General features: G+C 36.8%; 4 protein-coding genes across 6 annotated transcripts in view; 2 read left to right on the top strand and 2 right to left on the bottom strand.

Annotated features, from left to right (window-relative positions):
- Positions 1 to 5,071, top strand: part of LOC119837382 (lysoplasmalogenase-like protein TMEM86A) — a 9,642-nt gene extending 4,571 nt beyond the window's left edge. Inside the window, exons 2-3 of the mRNA XM_038362950.1 lie at positions 1,875 to 2,429; positions 2,513 to 5,071. Coding sequence (XP_038218878.1) covers positions 1,875 to 2,429; positions 2,513 to 2,626 — 669 coding nt within the window. The 3' untranslated portion in view covers positions 2,627 to 5,071. The remainder of the gene's footprint in view (positions 1 to 1,874; positions 2,430 to 2,512) is intronic.
- A 516-nt stretch (positions 5,072 to 5,587) lies between these two features.
- LOC119837406 (charged multivesicular body protein 2a) lies at positions 5,588 to 8,667 on the bottom strand. 2 transcript variants are annotated; one of them, XM_038362979.1, is made up of 6 exons: positions 8,535 to 8,667; positions 7,875 to 8,053; positions 7,251 to 7,463; positions 7,003 to 7,100; positions 6,573 to 6,670; positions 5,588 to 6,324 (listed from the first exon to the last, which is right to left on the bottom strand). In XM_038362979.1, exons 2-6 carry the CDS (start codon positions 8,040 to 8,042, stop codon positions 6,218 to 6,220), a joined length of 684 nt encoding a protein of 227 aa, XP_038218907.1. In that variant the 5' UTR covers positions 8,043 to 8,053; positions 8,535 to 8,667; the 3' UTR covers positions 5,588 to 6,217. The 2 variants fall into 2 exon arrangements, with proteins under 2 accessions (XP_038218907.1, XP_038218906.1); XM_038362978.1 differs by lacking the exon at positions 8,535 to 8,667 and adding an exon at positions 8,202 to 8,460.
- A 59-nt stretch (positions 8,668 to 8,726) lies between these two features.
- Positions 8,727 to 11,381, top strand: LOC119837405 (replication factor C subunit 2). The gene is made up of 4 exons (XM_038362977.1): positions 8,727 to 9,216; positions 9,299 to 9,520; positions 9,932 to 10,168; positions 10,378 to 11,381. Exons 1-4 carry the CDS (start codon positions 8,851 to 8,853, stop codon positions 10,609 to 10,611), a joined length of 1,059 nt encoding a protein of 352 aa, XP_038218905.1. The 5' UTR covers positions 8,727 to 8,850; the 3' UTR covers positions 10,612 to 11,381.
- A 188-nt stretch (positions 11,382 to 11,569) lies between these two features.
- On the bottom strand, positions 11,570 to 16,530 carry LOC119837363 (glucosamine-6-phosphate isomerase). Of its 2 annotated transcripts, none has more exons than XM_038362927.1 (6): positions 16,304 to 16,530; positions 14,015 to 14,285; positions 13,437 to 13,619; positions 12,877 to 13,061; positions 12,491 to 12,664; positions 11,570 to 11,763 (listed from the first exon to the last, which is right to left on the bottom strand). In XM_038362927.1, the coding sequence occupies exons 2-6, from the start codon at positions 14,238 to 14,240 to the stop codon at positions 11,719 to 11,721; spliced, it is 813 nt and encodes a 270-aa protein (XP_038218855.1). In that variant the 5' UTR covers positions 14,241 to 14,285; positions 16,304 to 16,530; the 3' UTR covers positions 11,570 to 11,718. The 2 variants fall into 2 exon arrangements, with proteins under 2 accessions (XP_038218855.1, XP_038218854.1); XM_038362926.1 differs by lacking the exon at positions 11,570 to 11,763 and adding an exon at positions 11,770 to 12,184.
- Between the last annotated feature and the right edge of the window lie 1,659 nt (positions 16,531 to 18,189).

The raw sequence follows: 18,189 nt of genomic DNA, 5'->3' as shown, positions 1-18,189 counted from the left end.
ATAGAAATGATAATATATATAATTGGAATCTCGGAATCGGCTCCAACGATTTTCATTAAATTTTGTATAATGGGGGGGTTTCGGGGGCGATAAATCGATCTAGCTAGGAATCTTTTTTAGAAAATGTCATATTCTTGTTTTATTCGTGTTTTATCGACTTAAACTTACTTTTTTAACAAATAAGAGGCGTTTGAGTAGTCCCAATTTATTATGACTTTTCCTGATATCTATTGGCGAATAATAATACTATAAATGCGAAAGTTTGTGAGGATGGATGCATATGTATGTGTGCGTCTGTTACTCTTTCACGCAAAAACTACTGAACCGATTGCAATGAAATTTGCTTCGTAGATAGCTGGACAAGTGAAATAACACATAGGCACTTTTTATACCGATATTCTTACGGGATATGGACTTACGCGGTTTCAACCGCGGGTCACAGCTAGTGTGAATAAAATGGGGAACAGTAGATTCTCCTGTAAGTCATATTTTTCACGAATCATTTGTCCACCAGTCGCATACAATATGATCGTTGACCGTCGAAATATGATGAGACCTTCATTAACAATTTATCTCGCTTATCAATTATTATACGCGGTAAAAATTTCTTATCTATATGCTTAGTCGCAATATACTATTTACGCAATAAAGCTTTAAAAGTTAGATTTTTTTTTGTTGTGCTATTGTCATTTTAAAACATTTTCCTCAACCATTTATCACACCCATGTTTTGATATCGGTCAACTGAGGGCATCCACTTGAAGGGTAATCATTGCTCTTTGTGATTTACTCGAGGATTTGCGATATAGATTAATGAGCTATTGCCACCTGCAGTGACGTAATATACAGAAATTATACAAAGGTTCCCTTTTCTCGGTTAATTTAGTATCACCAGATTTAGTAAGTTTTGTCCCCGTATGGCGTATGCTAGGATCATGTTGCCCTTTTCTGGCCCTTGCTGGACGTCGTCACATAATACGCGAACTCATTCCAGTATTTTATAAAACATTTTATGATAAATCGCACCGCTTTATTTCTAGAAAATACAATCATGTACAATATAAATACTAGGGGTGATCCAAAAGTAATGATAATAAATATTATTAAAAGAAAGACTAAAAGTACCTATCGTTTAAAAATACTCCTCACAAGACTTTCAATACCTTTATAAACCCTCCAAAAAAACCCTCAACAGTGGCCATAATTTCTTTATTGTTTTCAAATTTCTCTGCTCAAAGGTGGACCAGAAGCCGAGGGAAGATGAAGAGATTTGGCAAAAAGAGTAGGTTCGAATCCCAATCGCAAATACGATGGGCGTCTATCGCGATGTCCTTCGTCTGTCGACATTTCACCTCAGATACATTAATCTGTTGCCGTGTTTGCGATTGCAGTACACACTTAATAGAGTTCTTGTTTTAAACAAAAGTTGTTGATCATGATCTCGAATCTTGTTTTCTTCTATTGTGGTGGTACGTTTTATATTCAAATCTCAAATGGAAAAATGAAGGAGGAAAAACAAGAAAATATTTTATATTTTTATTAGTAAGTACAGAAAATACCTGATTATCATTACTTTGGATCACGCTGGTACATGCACAAAATCTGCTTTTTAGCCGAATTTATTTATAAGTAGAGTTCATGGATTGTTGCTTTTTATTATTTAACGCAAGGAGTCCTTTGAATAATATGTTTGCTGCATCGACAGTGATAGCGTTATAATATATAAGCTCATATTTTATTAAGTCAATTTGTCAGTACTACATAAATGCCTATTTTGCATAAAACAGCAGAAAAAGATTTTGAAGTGTACGAATAGAATGTAAGTTCTATGTGACGTAATAATATTAAACAGAATTTTCTTTATAATCATTTCAGTTAAAGCGGGTGAGCGAAGGCGGGCGGCTCGTACCGTTCTTCAAAGCGGTATGCATTTACTTCACCGTGGGGTGCGGCGGCGCGCCGTCCGTGTCGGTGGCGGCGTTCAAGTGCGCGCCGATCCTGTGCCTGCTGCTGTGCGTGGCGCTGCGCGCGCGCGGGCGCTCGCCGCACGACGCGTACGCGCGCCGCGTCGCCGCGGGGCTGGCGCTGTCGGCGGCGGGCGACGTGTGCCTGGTGTGGCCGCAGTACTTCGTCGCGGGGATGGGCGCGTTCGCGGGCGCGCACGTGGCCTACATCAGCGCGTTCGGGCTGCGGCCGCTGCGCACGTGGGGCGGCGCGGCGGCGTACGGCGCGGCGGCGCTGTTCCTGCGCGCGCTGTCGCCGCCGGGCGCGCTGCGCGTGGCGGTGCCGCTGTACGCGCTGCTGCTGGCCACCATGGCGTGGCGCGGCGCGGCGCGCCCGGGCCGCCAGCGCCTCGGCGCTCTGCTGTTTCTGCTCTCGGACGCCATATTGGCGTACAGCCTGTTCGGCGGCCCCGTGCCCTACAAGCAAGTGAGTTGTTGTTTTAGTTTAGATATTTATACTTTTTAAATATTTTATTTTATTTTCCATATAATATAATTAATCTTGATCAGGTTTTGGTGATGTCGACGTATTACTTGGGCCAATTGTGCATCGCATTGAGCGCCTTGCAACAGCCGCCGCGCGTCGTCGAGCCGGCTCAGCCAAATGTTATCGAAGCCAAATAATGCGAGACTGTGTGTTTCTCGTATTAACGTCGCCAATGAAGTCTTCCCACCAGGCCGGCACGGTTACGTTTACTTTGTTTCATCTAGGTATCTCTCACGCACGTGTCTTATTTTATGTTTAACTTGGAACAATGTGACAAAACTTGTTATAATTCATATATTAGGAATAGCCGATTTTACACAAGTAGTGCCAAAGGAAAATTTATGTTAGAACTATTAAGTTCCCCGTAAGTTATATCGATTTCATGTAGCCGATTCATACACGAAGACTTCAAAATCGTGTCTTACTTGAAAGTTGAGATATTTATTATACAGAAAACAACACAATGTAACAACGATATCGTTGTTACTCTTTGCTCATTTTGTCCGTTTACAACCATGTTCATTGTTGGTTCAATCTATATATATAATTTATACCTTTTTATTAATAAGTTTATTATCTTAGTAATTAAGCGATAATTGTTTTCTTCCTGTGCGAAGAGCATGAATACCAAGTGAGATCAGATACAATTTTTCTGTGATAGTGTACCGACTAATTCCACAGAACTATCCGAGTTCAAAAACAATTGGCGATTAGAGGAGTAACGACTCCTTACCGTACTCTCCACATTGCACAGAGTGCTAGTGGAAGCGTGTTATAATGTTTATGAGCCCATAATTATAGATGTATCGCATACACTTTTATATGTGTCGTCTTATCCCCTGTCTTAAGTCGGGTTATTTATAACAGTAGAAAGGGAAGTACCTAGGTAAGTAGCATCTCTTAGGTGGGCATTTGTTTTTTCCCATCAAAAATAAATAAGAAGTTTGTGCAGCTGTAACCCATTATCTGTGAGTATAATAGAAGCCATAATTTAGTAGACTCGAAACATTTTAGTGAATGAATAAGCCCTTGATTTGTATATTGTAGTCTTCCTTGTTTGTAGGTAGATTTCTTTGAATCATAGTTTCTCACGAAATATTAACGCACAGCTATAAACTTCAGACCAATTGAAGTGTTCGGTAGTAGTAGTTCAATTAGATCTATTTTATAAGACTGAGAAAAATTTTAAATTCTATTCGGATTGATTAGGAAATGTTTCTTGCTACATTCCACTGATCTAATTCAAGTTTTAAGATGGCAATCTCAATATGGTCCTCTCGTTTCCTACGATATACTATTTTATATTCCAAAATAAACATTTCATATTCATTTATTTATTTTATTCGAAATGATTTTATTGTATTTATAAACTGCATTACAGCGATATATGAAATAATATAAATAAGTGTTATTAAGTATGCTATTATATTAAACTCAAAATCGTTTCACGAATATTACGAAATTATAAACAAATCCTTCAGAGAACACTCGCTATTAAAATGTAAAGTCTATGCGTCAAACGTAAGCGCTGCACTTCGTTGAATATAGTTTAGAGAGTGAGTGTAGACGGCACGAGTGTGCAAGCGAGGAAACATTATAAGTCATAAGCACCGTCATTTTAAATTCCACTCTCTAATAAACCGGGATATAAGTATATCTAGAAGGTATACTATTTAAGCAAGTGATATGTTTGCGTTTAACAGTTGATTTACATTCCGTGGAATTCATATTCTAATAAGTAATGTATTGAATATAGTTATGCATCGGTTTTTACTGAATCTCTGCACTTAAAAATACATTGATCTGCTTGGATTTAGTAACTTGCAGAGTAGGGTCTAGGTAAGTAACACATATCTTAATGACACGGTTATCGATATATTTAACGTATTTTGTGATAATATTATTTACTAAGGTAACTAATACTTGACTATTCATTAAGATGTCACGTGCTATGTAAGTCTTGCGGCGTTGTGTTCATCTAGTTAACTTTAGGGCCAACAAAATGAATGTAGCAAACAAAAATTAGAAATAGATTTAATCAAAAATTAGAAAAAGAAACAAGAAATTAGAATTAGAAAACTTCCCTTGGACCTGATGTCCTTTCGTCTTCCCCGTTTTCTCGCATTGGTTTTATAGCATTTACAAAATATTCACAGTGATACATACATCCGGTCATTGTTTTGATTGTATCACTACATCAAATAAGTAGTTTTCAAACCGCCGAATATTTGCGTGATGTCACTAATTTTCCCTTTATTATTCTATATCACAAAGTTCGTTCTGAAAGACACTAAAATACAATATTTTAAACCCCGCTCTGGTGTGTACTCAAGAACATGACCGTCGCCACACGGAGCACAAGACGCCGATTTAAATATGTTCATAGCACGTGCCTAACTTACTGGGTCTGGTGTCTTATAATTGTCAGTTCACTAATCGTCTAGCGTAGCTTAGACCATTTCATTTTATTGTAGAAAATATTATTGTTAAGTAATGTACTATTTCATATTTTAATGTTATACTATTAGATGTTTAATTGGGTTTTATATCGATGTTATGTACAATATAAAATAATAATGAAATCGTCGTGTTTTATTACTGCTTTTACAGAAATTTTTGTATGTGGTAGTTGAGCACGTTTCAGCACGAATTGGGCCAGCTCGCAACGGGGAAGTACCACACCCCCACAGAAGACCGACGTGAAATAGCATTCGGCTTTGTTTCGTTCGGCGAGTGCGGGAGCCGGAGGCCCATATCTTTTTCCTTACCCTTCCCAGTCCTTTTCTTTATTCCTCTTACTAATCCTTTCTTAATCCCTTCCCAATTTAATGTCGGCAATCTAGTTGTAGCGTAACGTCTGCAATGGACCTTATGCTTCTCAAAATGTTCATGGGCGGTGGTAGCGCTTACCATCAGGCGTCCCACCAGCTCCATTGCCAACTGTGACTTAAAAAAGGGTAATTTTTAAATGTTACTGTATTGAAATCTACAACAAGGGAGATATCTGCACCAAGAGACAAAATAAAAATACCTAAAAAAATATTATAATATTTTATATGTATTTACAAACTTAACAAAGTAATAATTTTTATAATTATTCGTACATTATACAAATATAAAGTTACACAAGCTCTATGCAGCAAAAAATCTCAGTTATATAACTTGACTGTTCACACATCCCTCGCGGATGTCAGTGGCCAGATAAAGTAGATCATTAGGTACATATACATAGCGTGGATAGATGGTTAATTCGTTTATTGTAATTATTGGTATAAATTATTATTGTTCAGTGGCTGGAAGTATTGATTCTTTCAATTTTACATACCTTAATTTATTTAATTTTAAAAACAATATTGGACAATTCCGCCAAATTATAGATTCTTCCAGACAAATCATTATTTACTTGACTAAAATGGTTTCAGTGGTTTTGACTGAGCAATATGTAACGTGATGATAAGCATAAATTGATTGTATCTCTTAACAGATCGCACATCACAGAGTGATGAATGGGGAGTATGTATGTGGCGTGTTCATGCTCGCTTCTCGTTAATATTAACGTATTGTAAACGCTTCGGGCAATAGACAAAGGGGGAGGAGTGTGTGTGTGTGAGTGTGTGAGTCAGGGGGGGAGGGGCGCGTTTGTGTGTGGGGGAAGGGGGAAGCGTGGGTGTGTGTGTGGGCGCGTTTTCGTATGCGGGGGGGCGAGAGCGGGGGGGGCCGGGCGGTGCTCACTCGCGGCGCAGGTTGTCGAGGCGCGCCTGCAGCTCGGCGTCCGCGTCGCTGAGCGCGGCGCCGCCGTTGGCCGCCGCCGCTGTGGGGCTCGCCGGCGTTTTCGCTGCACGACCAAAGGATAGTATGTATTTAGTTTTCACAAAAAAATCGTTTATTTAACAAAAATATATAGATTCAACACAAATCAAACACGACGGTCACCTCAACTAGGAATATAGTACACGACAATCTGGTATGCAGTCGTTTTGATATTTTTCGAACTAAAAAGATACATTCTTTATAAAAATTGTCAACATGAATATTCCAATAAGAAAATTAAATAAATTAATAAATCTTTATCTTTTGCTATACCTGAGACGGCAAGAGACCCAGTGGCTTGCGGCAGACCTGACAATTGATCATTGAGCTGCAATCCCAGTTCATCCAGAATTTGGGAAACAACAGCGTCACTGTAAATATACATAATTTGTTAAGACAAGACAATTTAATTTAAAGGAGCGTTGCTGTGTAGAGTTTCTCAGCACATTTCAAGTAAATTTAAAAATAAATAACAATAAATCTTAATTTCACCTTGATAATTGTACAATTTGCTTGAGAGGCTCTGGCTCTCTTGCTATGAATAACCTGTGTTAAGAGAGCCAGTTTCTTCCCTGCTCATTGTACACACTTGTAACTTAATGATCATATAAAATAATTATCTGTATAGTGTGTCACACGGTCACATGAACAAGTCACTGAAACTAAGTTATTATTCTGATACCAAAAGAAAACCAAAATATACCTTTCCTCTTCATCATCATCAGCCTCCATGGCTTCATCAATTGAATCATTCATCATCTCCTCCTTCATATCCATTATTTCGGACTGCTTCTCAAATTCCTAAAATTAACTAATGTTTTTATCTTCATTAAATTAGCAATTATATTTGACTTAGTATTTCGCAATTGATTTAATCATTCTATAGGGCCAAAGTTTATATTTAAAAATGTTTTTTTTTATCAACAAGTGGTAAGGGAAGCAATGAAAAACCTGCAAGATCTTCTGTATCTGCGGCACATTGAGCTGCCGGTTCATGGTGGCCATGGCGCGCGTGACGCCGCGCATCGCCTGCGCCATACTGCTCTGTGATTTCAGTGTCTGGATCTTTAGTGACACAGCCTGGATGTTGGCCTTCATGATCATGAACTTGCGCACATAACGACGCGTACGGACAAGATCTTTTGCCATTATTTTTACAGCATCCTGCAATGAGTAGTTTAAGTACCATCAATTTTAGATATAGATACTTAACATGACTAATGTCAGTGCTTAAGGACTGACTTGACAGTGCAGGATTTCCAATAGACCTGTTTCAGTACACCTTTCGTTTTTTTAGATGCATCAGTCAATGAGAGATAAACATTTAAGTAACACAAAGAGCACATAAAATATACAGAGATAGATAAGTGTGTCATATAAAATATTAGAACAAGCAGAACAATGGGATTAATATCCAATCAATACAAAGGGAAATGACTTGACTTTTTTACAAGATGGTATCATACAACAGACATTTGTATCTTAATAACAATAATTTATTACCAACTGTATCTACAACAAATGCAGAGACAGCTGCTTATTGTAATAAAACTTCCAAAGTATTGTCCATCATACCATTTGTCCTTCTTTGGCCAGTTTCTTGATGTCGGCAATAACCTTTTTCTCTTGTTGCTCCATCTTGAGCCGTTCCCGGTCGAGGTCGCGCATGGCTTTGTTGAGCGCGCGCTGGTTCTTGCGCAGCATCTCCTCGGGGGTCATGCGGTGTCCGAACAGCCACTCCATTATTGCTGCTTCTAATGTATCAAAATGAAAGTGTAAAATTTTGATCTGCTTGTTTGAAGCTACACTGCCTTTACTTTCATTGGAATTTTCGAAAATAAGTTTTTTTTCGATCTTTTAGTTGTTGTCACATTCCTGTGAGGTAATCAAATTTATTCTTACCTGATGGTGGATATTAAAGTTAAAGTTTAATTTGATATAGTGAGTGATGATTCATCAATCAAAAAAATCGTATATCAATAAAATTCTGAATCTTCATATATGTTAGCCTTTTGAAACAGATTGTAACAATAAAATATAACTAAAAGATGAGTAGTATTAGAGGGGTCCAGAATAACAATTAAAAATATATATTAATCAACACAATGAAACATTAAACATGTTTACAACATACAATGCACATAATGACGGATGACGTCAAATTCAAAAATTGTAGTCTGACAATAATTATTACTATATCAAGTGTCTTATGTCTATTCCTAATGGCACACTTACACAATAGCCAGGCGAATACCTAATAAATACGCAAGTGTAAACAAAGTACTAGCTGTTGCGTAAAGCCCGGTTAATTATTATCAAATTATGTATTTAAAATGTAGTCCTCTACCATATTGTTGGCTACCGGAATTTGGGATGAAATAAAAAAATGCAAATGTCAAATCCCCAATGTCATCAATTGTCAAATTTTTGTACAGCGCGCGGGTTTCTAAACTTTATACTTTTAATTGTACTTACTATTCGGTTTGAAAAATATCTTTCAGCTGTAAATTGAGAAATATCGACTAAGTTTAATTATCAAATTTAGTACAAAATGAGTGATGATGATGTTACTATTATGGAAGTGGACGAAGCAGGACCTGCGCCTCCTAAACCAACAACGACGTCTAATAAGACTGCACATTTACCGTGGATAGAAAAGTATCGTCCACAAACATTTAATGACATAGTTGGAAATGAAGATACCGTATCGCGATTAGCCGTGTTTGCAAGAGCTGGCAATGCACCCAATATAATTATCGCTGGACCACCGGGCGTCGGTAAAACAACCACTATTTTGTGTTTGGCTCGGGCTCTTCTCGGGTCCGCATTTAAAGATGCAGTTTTAGAATTGAATGCGTCGAATGATCGTGGTATAGATGTTGTCCGTAACAAAATTAAAATGTTTGCTCAGCAAAAGGTATGATGCGGCTATCAAATGTTAGTACATAATCTTTAACACAAGTTTAAACTTAACTACTTATATGTCTTCACATTTTAAGGTGACACTACCCCCAGGCAGGCATAAGATTGTTATCCTAGACGAAGCAGACAGCATGACAGATGGAGCTCAGCAAGCTCTCCGCAGGACTATGGAGCTGTACTCAAGCACAACTAGATTTGCTCTGGCAGCTAACAATAGTGAGAAGATCATAGAGCCCATACAATCCCGCTGTGCTGTGCTTCGATATTCACGGCTTACTGATGCACAAATATTAGCAAAGGTTTGCTTCAAATAAGATTTTGAATAGTGTGTTTGCTTTTTTTTATTGAAATGAAACTTCTTAAGAATCGTTGTGATTTCAAACCTGATGCAACAGAAAAACGACAGGTAAGAGATGCAAATACAAAAATGAGTAGAATGAAGCCGGCAAAAAAAGAGACAGAAATATACATACTATTTTATATTACTGTAGTTTCACTTCTATTGTGTGTGAATCGCAGACACACCTTTATTTTTTTGCATTTCACAGCATTGATATATTTTCCAATTATTAATACTTAAAAAATGAGTTAAGTTATTGTGATAGTACTTGCATGTTATGTTTTTGGGTGCTAAAATTTTATTGGTAAGTCATAATGAGATTATATTTTTAGGAACATATGAGCTTATAATTTTTTTTTTTTTTTTACAGGTAATTGAGGTTTGCAAGAAGGAAAACTTGTCTTATACAGAGGAGGGTGTAAATGCAGTAGTGTTCACAGCACAGGGTGACCTGCGTTCAGCCCTCAACAACCTACAGTCCACCGCACAAGGCTTTGGCCACATCAGCCCTGATAATGTGTTTAAAGTTTGTGATGAGCCTCACCCAATGCTGGTCAGGGGAATGCTGGAGTCTTGTATCAAAGGAGACATACATGGGGCCTACAAGGTGATCATATTAATTTTAGAATTTCAATTTAAGAGCACCATAATTTTTTTTTATTCTGATGACAACAACCATCTTCAAAACTTTATAATACATAAAATTTTATATTATCTATAAATGCATGAAATATATTTCAATAATGAGAGTTTGTCTATTACTTCTATGATTGCCATACAGAAACATTGTCAACTTAAATGCTTATTGCTCTGTAGGTGATAGCCAAGTTAGTGAAGCTGGGGTATGCAGCGGAGGACATAGTGAGCAACATATTCCGTGTGTGCAAGACCCTGGATGCGAGCGAGGAGGTGCGGCTCGTCCTGATCCGCGAGGTGGGGCTCACGCACCTGCGCGCCGCCGACGGGCTCGGCTCGCCTCTGCAGCTCGCCGCGCTGCTCGTCCGCATGTGCCGCGCGCTCGCCGCCCCGCACGCTGCCCCGGAACTATAACGCGACGATCAAGAGCGTTCTAAGTCATTACCCTGCTAGTTGTTGTTATGGAGGAAGGGGTATTCATTAAATTTTAAACCTATTTGTTTCCCAGTTCCATTTGCATCACTGAAACTAGTTTTACAATAATTAAATTGGTCTTTGACCATTGTAATAGGTGAAATAAAATTTATCTAACACATAATTTATATTCAAATAGAGACTCAGACTGATAATTGTTGATTGATACACATTCAAATAAAATTCCAATAAACTGCTTATGTATGCAGGAATTACTTAAGAAGTACCTGTGCCTTATTCATTCCTTTAATTATGCTCCTGCCTCCTTAATCAGAGAATATGTATTAAGCAATTAATTTTGTTTTAAATAATAGAAAATTTCCTTTTGATAATGTTGGAATAAAATATGTATTTCGTTTAATTAAAGGGATATAAATTGTACATGTATATTTTCTAGCTGGTGCCCGCGACTGCTCGCATAAAATTCGTAGTAGTTAATGGATGTTATTATACATATAAACCTTCTTCTTGAATCTTGAATCAATGGAGTTAGTAATTTTTGTTTTCAACATGTGATGTTCCAAAAATCGACAGAAAATAACCATCACGCTGAAGAACTTTTGCTAAAACATAACCTCTATTTATGTCATAGTGTAGAAAGGCTGTTATTTTGTAATTAAGAATATTTTAACTTAAGTGTTGCAGCCTTCGTACAAGGCGGATTTAATTCAATGTATTTAGGTACTGTATGAATAACTTTGTAAATAAACATATTTTTTTTTCATTTCGGTTTTTTTTTTATCATAATTTTTTTTTTATATATGTATAAATAAAAACGGTTTTTATTTATAAAAACTCTTTCACGCAAAAACTAATAATGTAAAAGACATTATACACTTAAGATAGCTTATATAATATATGTGGAAGAATAAGAGGAATATTGAAACAACAATAATAGTATAAAAATATTTTTAATTCATAAAAAAAATCACGATAACCAAAATAAGTAACGTAATGTTATTCCTATAATATTGTTATAATATACGATCAATACATTTTATAGACTACGCAATTCGTAGGAAACTTCCAGAAAATGACGAGGTGCCATCACCGCGTGCCCTCTATCAGCTTATTGTGTTCTCCCATCAGGCTCTGTAAAACCCATTGTACTTAGAGATTTCTGAATTTTTGTCAATAAAATAAGGTATTTACGATACTACTAAATGAATTTGTATTATATATTACTTATAGTGAATGCTTTATTAAAACAACGCTGTACATTTTTAAAGTTATTATCCAGCAATGGAGCACCAATATTAAACATCTTAATTACTTATGCTACAATTACAACATCATTAATGGAATGTGTGATATCTTAAATTCAGAATGCATTCGAATTCCGAATGTCTGTAGATAAGGCAGTATGAATTAGTATTGGCTGCAGGCTGCAGGTTGTCTATGGCGCGGTGAGTGCGTGCAGACAGCAGTTGGGCGCTGGCCGCCGTCAGTGCATAACGTGTTGCACGGCCACGGGCGCGCCGTCGATCAGCTTGAGGTGCTCGTCGCTCAGCGCCTGCACGCACACGCACAATCACAGTCACACCACTGCACACGGCATTTAAACTCACTTTCCATGCAAACAGGTGCAATTGCCTAAATGTCCAAGCGTGAAGAGGTGCGAGTGTGCCCCATGCATTCCTCTCCAGCCACCGAGTTATACCCAGGCATACAAAAAAAATAAATGCATTAGAATATTGAAATAGGTTAAGTACGATTAAACGAACTTTGCCGTGCTTCCCTCAATTGCTACATTCAGTTCTTGTGCATCAATCACAAGTCTTCACATTTCTAAACCCAAGCGCAGAAAATCGATGTTTACCTTGAAATACTTGACAGTCTTGACGCGCAGCTCGCTGGTGGCGGGCTCGTCGCACACGAACAGCGCCTGCGGGTGCTGCTGGAAGGCGGACACGGTCCACATGTGGTTCACGCCCTCCTCGATCGCCTTCGACAGCGCCAGCGCCTTGTGCACGCCCGTGATCAGGATCATCACCTGCCGCCAGAGACAAACATTTATTATTTTATTTAAAAAAAACTCCAATGCTGATGAACTGGACTGGACAAGCACAATATACAGGTTTACACGGTATTTTAGCATTCCTTATATTGTTGCACAGACCTTATGAGTTAAATTACAGTACATTACGTTAGTTGTTATTCATTGATTGATCTGTGCCATTTGAAAAGTGAAGTTCCAGCACGCACCTCCTTGGCGTCCATGACGGTGCCGACGCCGACGGTGAGCGCCTGCTTGGGCACCTTGTCGATGTCGTTGTCGAAGAAGCGTTTGTTGGCCTCCAGCGTGTCCGCCGCCAGCGTCTTGACGCGCGTGCGCGACACCAGCGACGAGCCCGGCTCGTTGAACGCGATGTGCCCGTCGGGGCCGATCCCTGCAAATCATACAATATAAGATAGATCTTTATTAATTTATTTATTTACATATTTAACAAATTAAAGTACCACACCAAATTAAAATGTTGCAAATATAAAATATTGTGATTTATATAGTACATAGGTAAGGAGATATATAACTCATTGCATTTTATTGGTATTTGGGGTAAAATTGGTGTTAGCAGTAATAGAATTATATGTATATTTATTCTAAGTTAAAAATATCTTAGCTTAAACTAAAACACTTATTCATTTAACTAGACTTTCAGAAGCACTACATTACATACTATACTACTAATACTACATACTATAATACATGATTTAAATTTAATATTTAGCACTGGATAGGACAATTGGTCTATGCGGTAGATTACCTCCGATAAACAGATGTACGCCCCCAGCGTCTTTGATAAGGTTCTCGAACCGCTGGCACTCAGCCACGAGGTCGGGCGCGTTGCCATCCAGCACGTGCGCGTGCGCAGGGTCAATGTCAATGTGTTTGAAGAATTCATTCCACATATAGTAGTGATACGATTCGGGGTGGTCGCGTGGAAGTCCTGAAATTGTGGACGAATTGTTATTTATCAGTAGTTTAAGTAGACGTAGATGTGGTTTAGTCATCTGAAACTCGTTATATTATGTAGAATGATGCCCACATAATTAATCCTATTAAAAAAATCTATATCTTTCTATATCCATAGTACTAACAATATAAAGCTGAAGAGTTGTTTGTTGTAACGCGCTGATCTTAAGAACTGGATCGTTTTCCAAATATTCGTGATCACGGATAAGAACGCGATATCTGAGTTCTATAGGCTAATACATATATAATATAAAGGGCAAAGCCGGGGCGGTCCGCTTGTTCCTTACAAAGTCATAGAACCTTTAAAATATTTCTGCATCAACCAATTGTTATTTTATATGTACAAAACTCAGGGAATAACGTACGCACCGACATATTCATCCATGTTGAACGTAGTCACGTACTTGAAGGAGACCTTGCCCTCGCGGTGGAAGTCGATGAGGCGGCGGTACATGCCGAGCGGCGTGCCGCCCGTGGGCAGCCCCAGCACGAAGCGGCGGCCCGGGCCCGGCGCGAACTCCTTGATGCGCTGCAGCACGAGCCGCGCCGCCCAGTCCGCCACTGTCGACGCGTCGTCCAGGATTATGAGACGCATGACGCTGATGTGTTTTTACGCTATTTATACAACGGTGCTGTCCTCCTGAAATGTGTTATGAAATGCTAATTTAAAGAATTTATTGATTATGTAGAAATCTTATTTTAAGTAGCTAAGTACAAACAATTATATGTGACGATCTATTTCTGAATTAAAATATAGTTATATAATGTTTGATGTGATTTATATCTTACCAATTATCACGTAGGAAAAAAGTTTAGAATGAAATGGCTAGTGTTTACTTAAAAATTTATCATAATAAGGCCTCACGCTACGTCATTGTTCGTTTCCTAGCATTACAAGGTTGACCTTCTCTGAAGGCACCTTAAATTTTTAATTTATGAAACAACTATGGGTCGATTCCGATAGGTCAAAGGTCATTGAACTCTAAAAATATGTTTTAAATGTGATTCTTTCGTAAAAATATTGTATACGCAGTATACCTATGGACAACGATACATACAATCTACAATAATCCTTGCGTTATGGAATACTAAGAATAAAGAAACAAACTCCAGTTTATTTGAAATGATTGATTGGACGGCGTCCCTTTCGTTGCGTCTGAAAAAATTGTATATAGCCAGGCCCTTACGATTTTTTCTAAATTTATTTAATTTTAAAAAGAGAAATATTTATTTAATTTTAAAAAGGGAATAATGAAAACTACAAGTTTTTAAAAGATCACTAAGAAAAGTTGGTTCTTATAGTAAAGAGATAAAAACAGAACTTTTATGTTATTAGCTAGAAACCTTAGAACATTTCGGATAAACGCAATTCGGAGCTCACTGTAGTTATAGTTTATTAGCATTTTATGTTATAACTGATATTGTTTTGACATATGCAGAGGATGATGGTATCTAGTATTTTCTTGTGTTGTGATTTTACGCGACGATTAAATACATTTAGAAATTAAAGACTTTTTAACGCGTTTAAAAGTCTGTTTCTGTTAAAAAGTCTTTAATTTCTAAATGGTATAATCCATTTTGTGGTTCTAGAGAATGATATCTGTGTCTGACCGCGCTTCGCGAAGTGCAATCGACTCGGTAAGTGGGGAGATAAACAAGTCGTCGACCTAAATATAAATAAAATAACAACAATAAAATGAAGATAATATTTGATCTAAATGTAATTTTCTTAACATAGCATTTAAAAAATGTTATAGGCTTGTGATTAAATATTTGGGTCTACATAGAGTCACGGCCTTCTTTGTCGTATTCTAACCTCGATTTTTTATTATTTAACACAAATACAGATACAGATACCTACTGAAGTATATCATCTTTATAATTTCTATCTATCTTTACTATCATTGTTCATGAGATACAGACGGACATGCAGAAGGACACCTTAGTTATTACAATTGAATTAGAACAAATTGAATCAGTTCTATAAATAAATCATGTGTTATTATTAATAAAAGGGTCCCGTTTTACTCTTTGAATGCAGAGCTAATTTTTTTTGTTGTTTTTAATTAGTTATTTGCAGTTGTGTAAATATAGTTTCCAGCTCACTTTCAAAAACCCCGAAGACAAATATACACATTTGGAATAATTAAAAAGTCATTTTCAAAAAGTGGCTCCTTGCAGATGAAAACCCGGTTAACCGGTAAAGATTTAAAGGGCCGAAGACCGATAAAGAGTTGAAGTTAAAATTAAAAAAAAAATGGAATTGTGTATGGGAATGTGGATTGTACCGTATACCGTTGCCATAAATAAAAATTAACAAGTAACATCTCTAAAACAATTTTTAAGAAAAAGTTACATCGTTGTTAATTTACAATTATTGTCAGAACTAGATCAAATTTAAATGGGAACACACGGAAGGCTTTCAAATAAAAAATAATCATCGAATTCGGTTCACTCAATCGAAAGTTCCGAGGTAACAAAACCAAAAAAATACAGTCGAATTGATAATCTCCTCCTTTTTTTGAAGTCGGTTGATAAAAACCTTTTTGCCTGTCAATACATCAATAAAAAGCATTAATTTTAAGAGATTATTTAATTTAAAAATCTTGAATATATTTTATTTAGCAAGTGATTAACCTTTAAAAAGAGGTCACTAACCTTTTTCGCAGTCGCCCGGTTGTCGTGCTGTCTCACTGCAGTGTGACCACGAACTATCGCTCTAATCGTTACAAAACGAGTTCACCCTGACAGTCACAAACCGATTGCCTATTTATTTACTTTTTTATCATCAGTTTATATTTAAATGAAAGATATGAATGATATTTCTACCGAGTACCGACTGTCACGTCAACATTCAACTATAACCATTGACTTATTTACAACCGACCAATCCGCGACTGCAGCGTTCGCACTGCGATGTCATTGCCGTGATATGAAAGCTTAAGCACCGCGAAATTTAAAAAATAATTTCAAGTTGTGCTTAATTTATATGGATGAATATGACGGATAATCTATCATTGTTTTATACGTATACAGTGTTAAACATTCACAGCACTAGTGTGAGCGGAATATTGTGCAATATCACACAAATGTTTACAAGACGTAAGTTCTAAATGAATTCTTAATGGAGAATATTTACCATGACAACCTATTAATTTACTTACTACTCTTCCATAAAATGTAAGAATACCGTTACGCATCTGTATATTTTACTTACATATAATATCCATTCTTCACTTAACACTGATAATTTGTAACAATTGCCATGAATAAAACACAAAAATAATTTAAAAAGATTTTATTATCATAATAGTACTTATGTACGAGATTATATATGAAGGTAGGAGTAACGAATGCCGATGGCATTTGTAACGTTTTGTCATTCATGCTTCAAGATCCAAACAAACACGATTCCTTTCTCTCCGCGGACTTCCTAACAACAGACAGACACTGGAGACCAGTCTCGCAACGTTTCATTAAACTCTACTTACCGCTAAGATTGGCTATATTTTTAGTACATACTTCAATGTTATCGCAATTCCGGCGACGAAAACATCCACAGTTCTGTATCAAGTTAAAAATCAGAACATTTACAATAGAAATGTTTTAAACAAAATATCGTTTAATTATTCTAACTATATAAATCTATATTGTGCGCGAGCGACCTAACTAGTGATAGTCTTCATACTTCCAGTAAAATATACTTCACAACGATAAATAAATATAAGTCGTAACATCAAGGGGACTTCTTGTAACCAATTTGGTGATGAGGACTTCAGTATTCATAGAACGAGTATTTATAATTAAGTCCCGTGTGTGATACAGACTCAAACGAAAACACATTCGCCATAGTTCACAAATCACAGGTTTTCTTTGCCTACATTCAATCTCCAACAATAATAGTATTTCTTAAATTACAATTTACAGTCGAAATATAAAATAGAAGCGACTTCGCGATGTATTTTAAACAAATTAAGCGATTTATCCACATTACTAGACGACACCCGCCAATACGCACCAAACATACTCTTTGAGACATATTTTTAATCAAATGACTATAGTTTTTTAACTATAGTTCATCATAACATACACTAATGACAACTTATTATAAATTCCGAAGATATAAAAACTTTTTATTATCAAATGATATTTATCATACAAACAATATTCTTTTTTTCTGAATGTCTAATAGTCTATACATTGTAAACGAGTTCTGCAAGCTTGTAATGAAAACACAAGGCAGAACAAACATCTTGCAGACTGAAAAAAAGTACAGTTTTAAATATGACGAAAAATGTAATGCATTTCTTAATGTTGTTAACGCACCTTTGACAAACCTTTACATTGCCACATCAAGTGAATTCAAATTAAGTCACAACAGGAACTATGCCTTAACGCAACTGTGGAAATACATGTTTCCAAGTTAGTTACGTACCCAGATACTCCAGTCTTGTATGAGTGGATAAAGACAAACATTATGATAACAATGTTAAAATTTCGCAATTTTGCTTCATAATATACGAAGCACATTCATATCGCTAACC

The sequence above is a fragment of the Zerene cesonia genome, chromosome 27 (genome assembly GCF_012273895.1).
Source record: "Zerene cesonia ecotype Mississippi chromosome 27, Zerene_cesonia_1.1, whole genome shotgun sequence".
Classification (NCBI taxonomy): Eukaryota; Metazoa; Arthropoda; class Insecta; order Lepidoptera; family Pieridae; genus Zerene; species Zerene cesonia.
The sequence above is the reverse complement of the archived record's forward strand: the minus strand, read 5'-3'. Positions and strand labels throughout refer to the sequence as shown.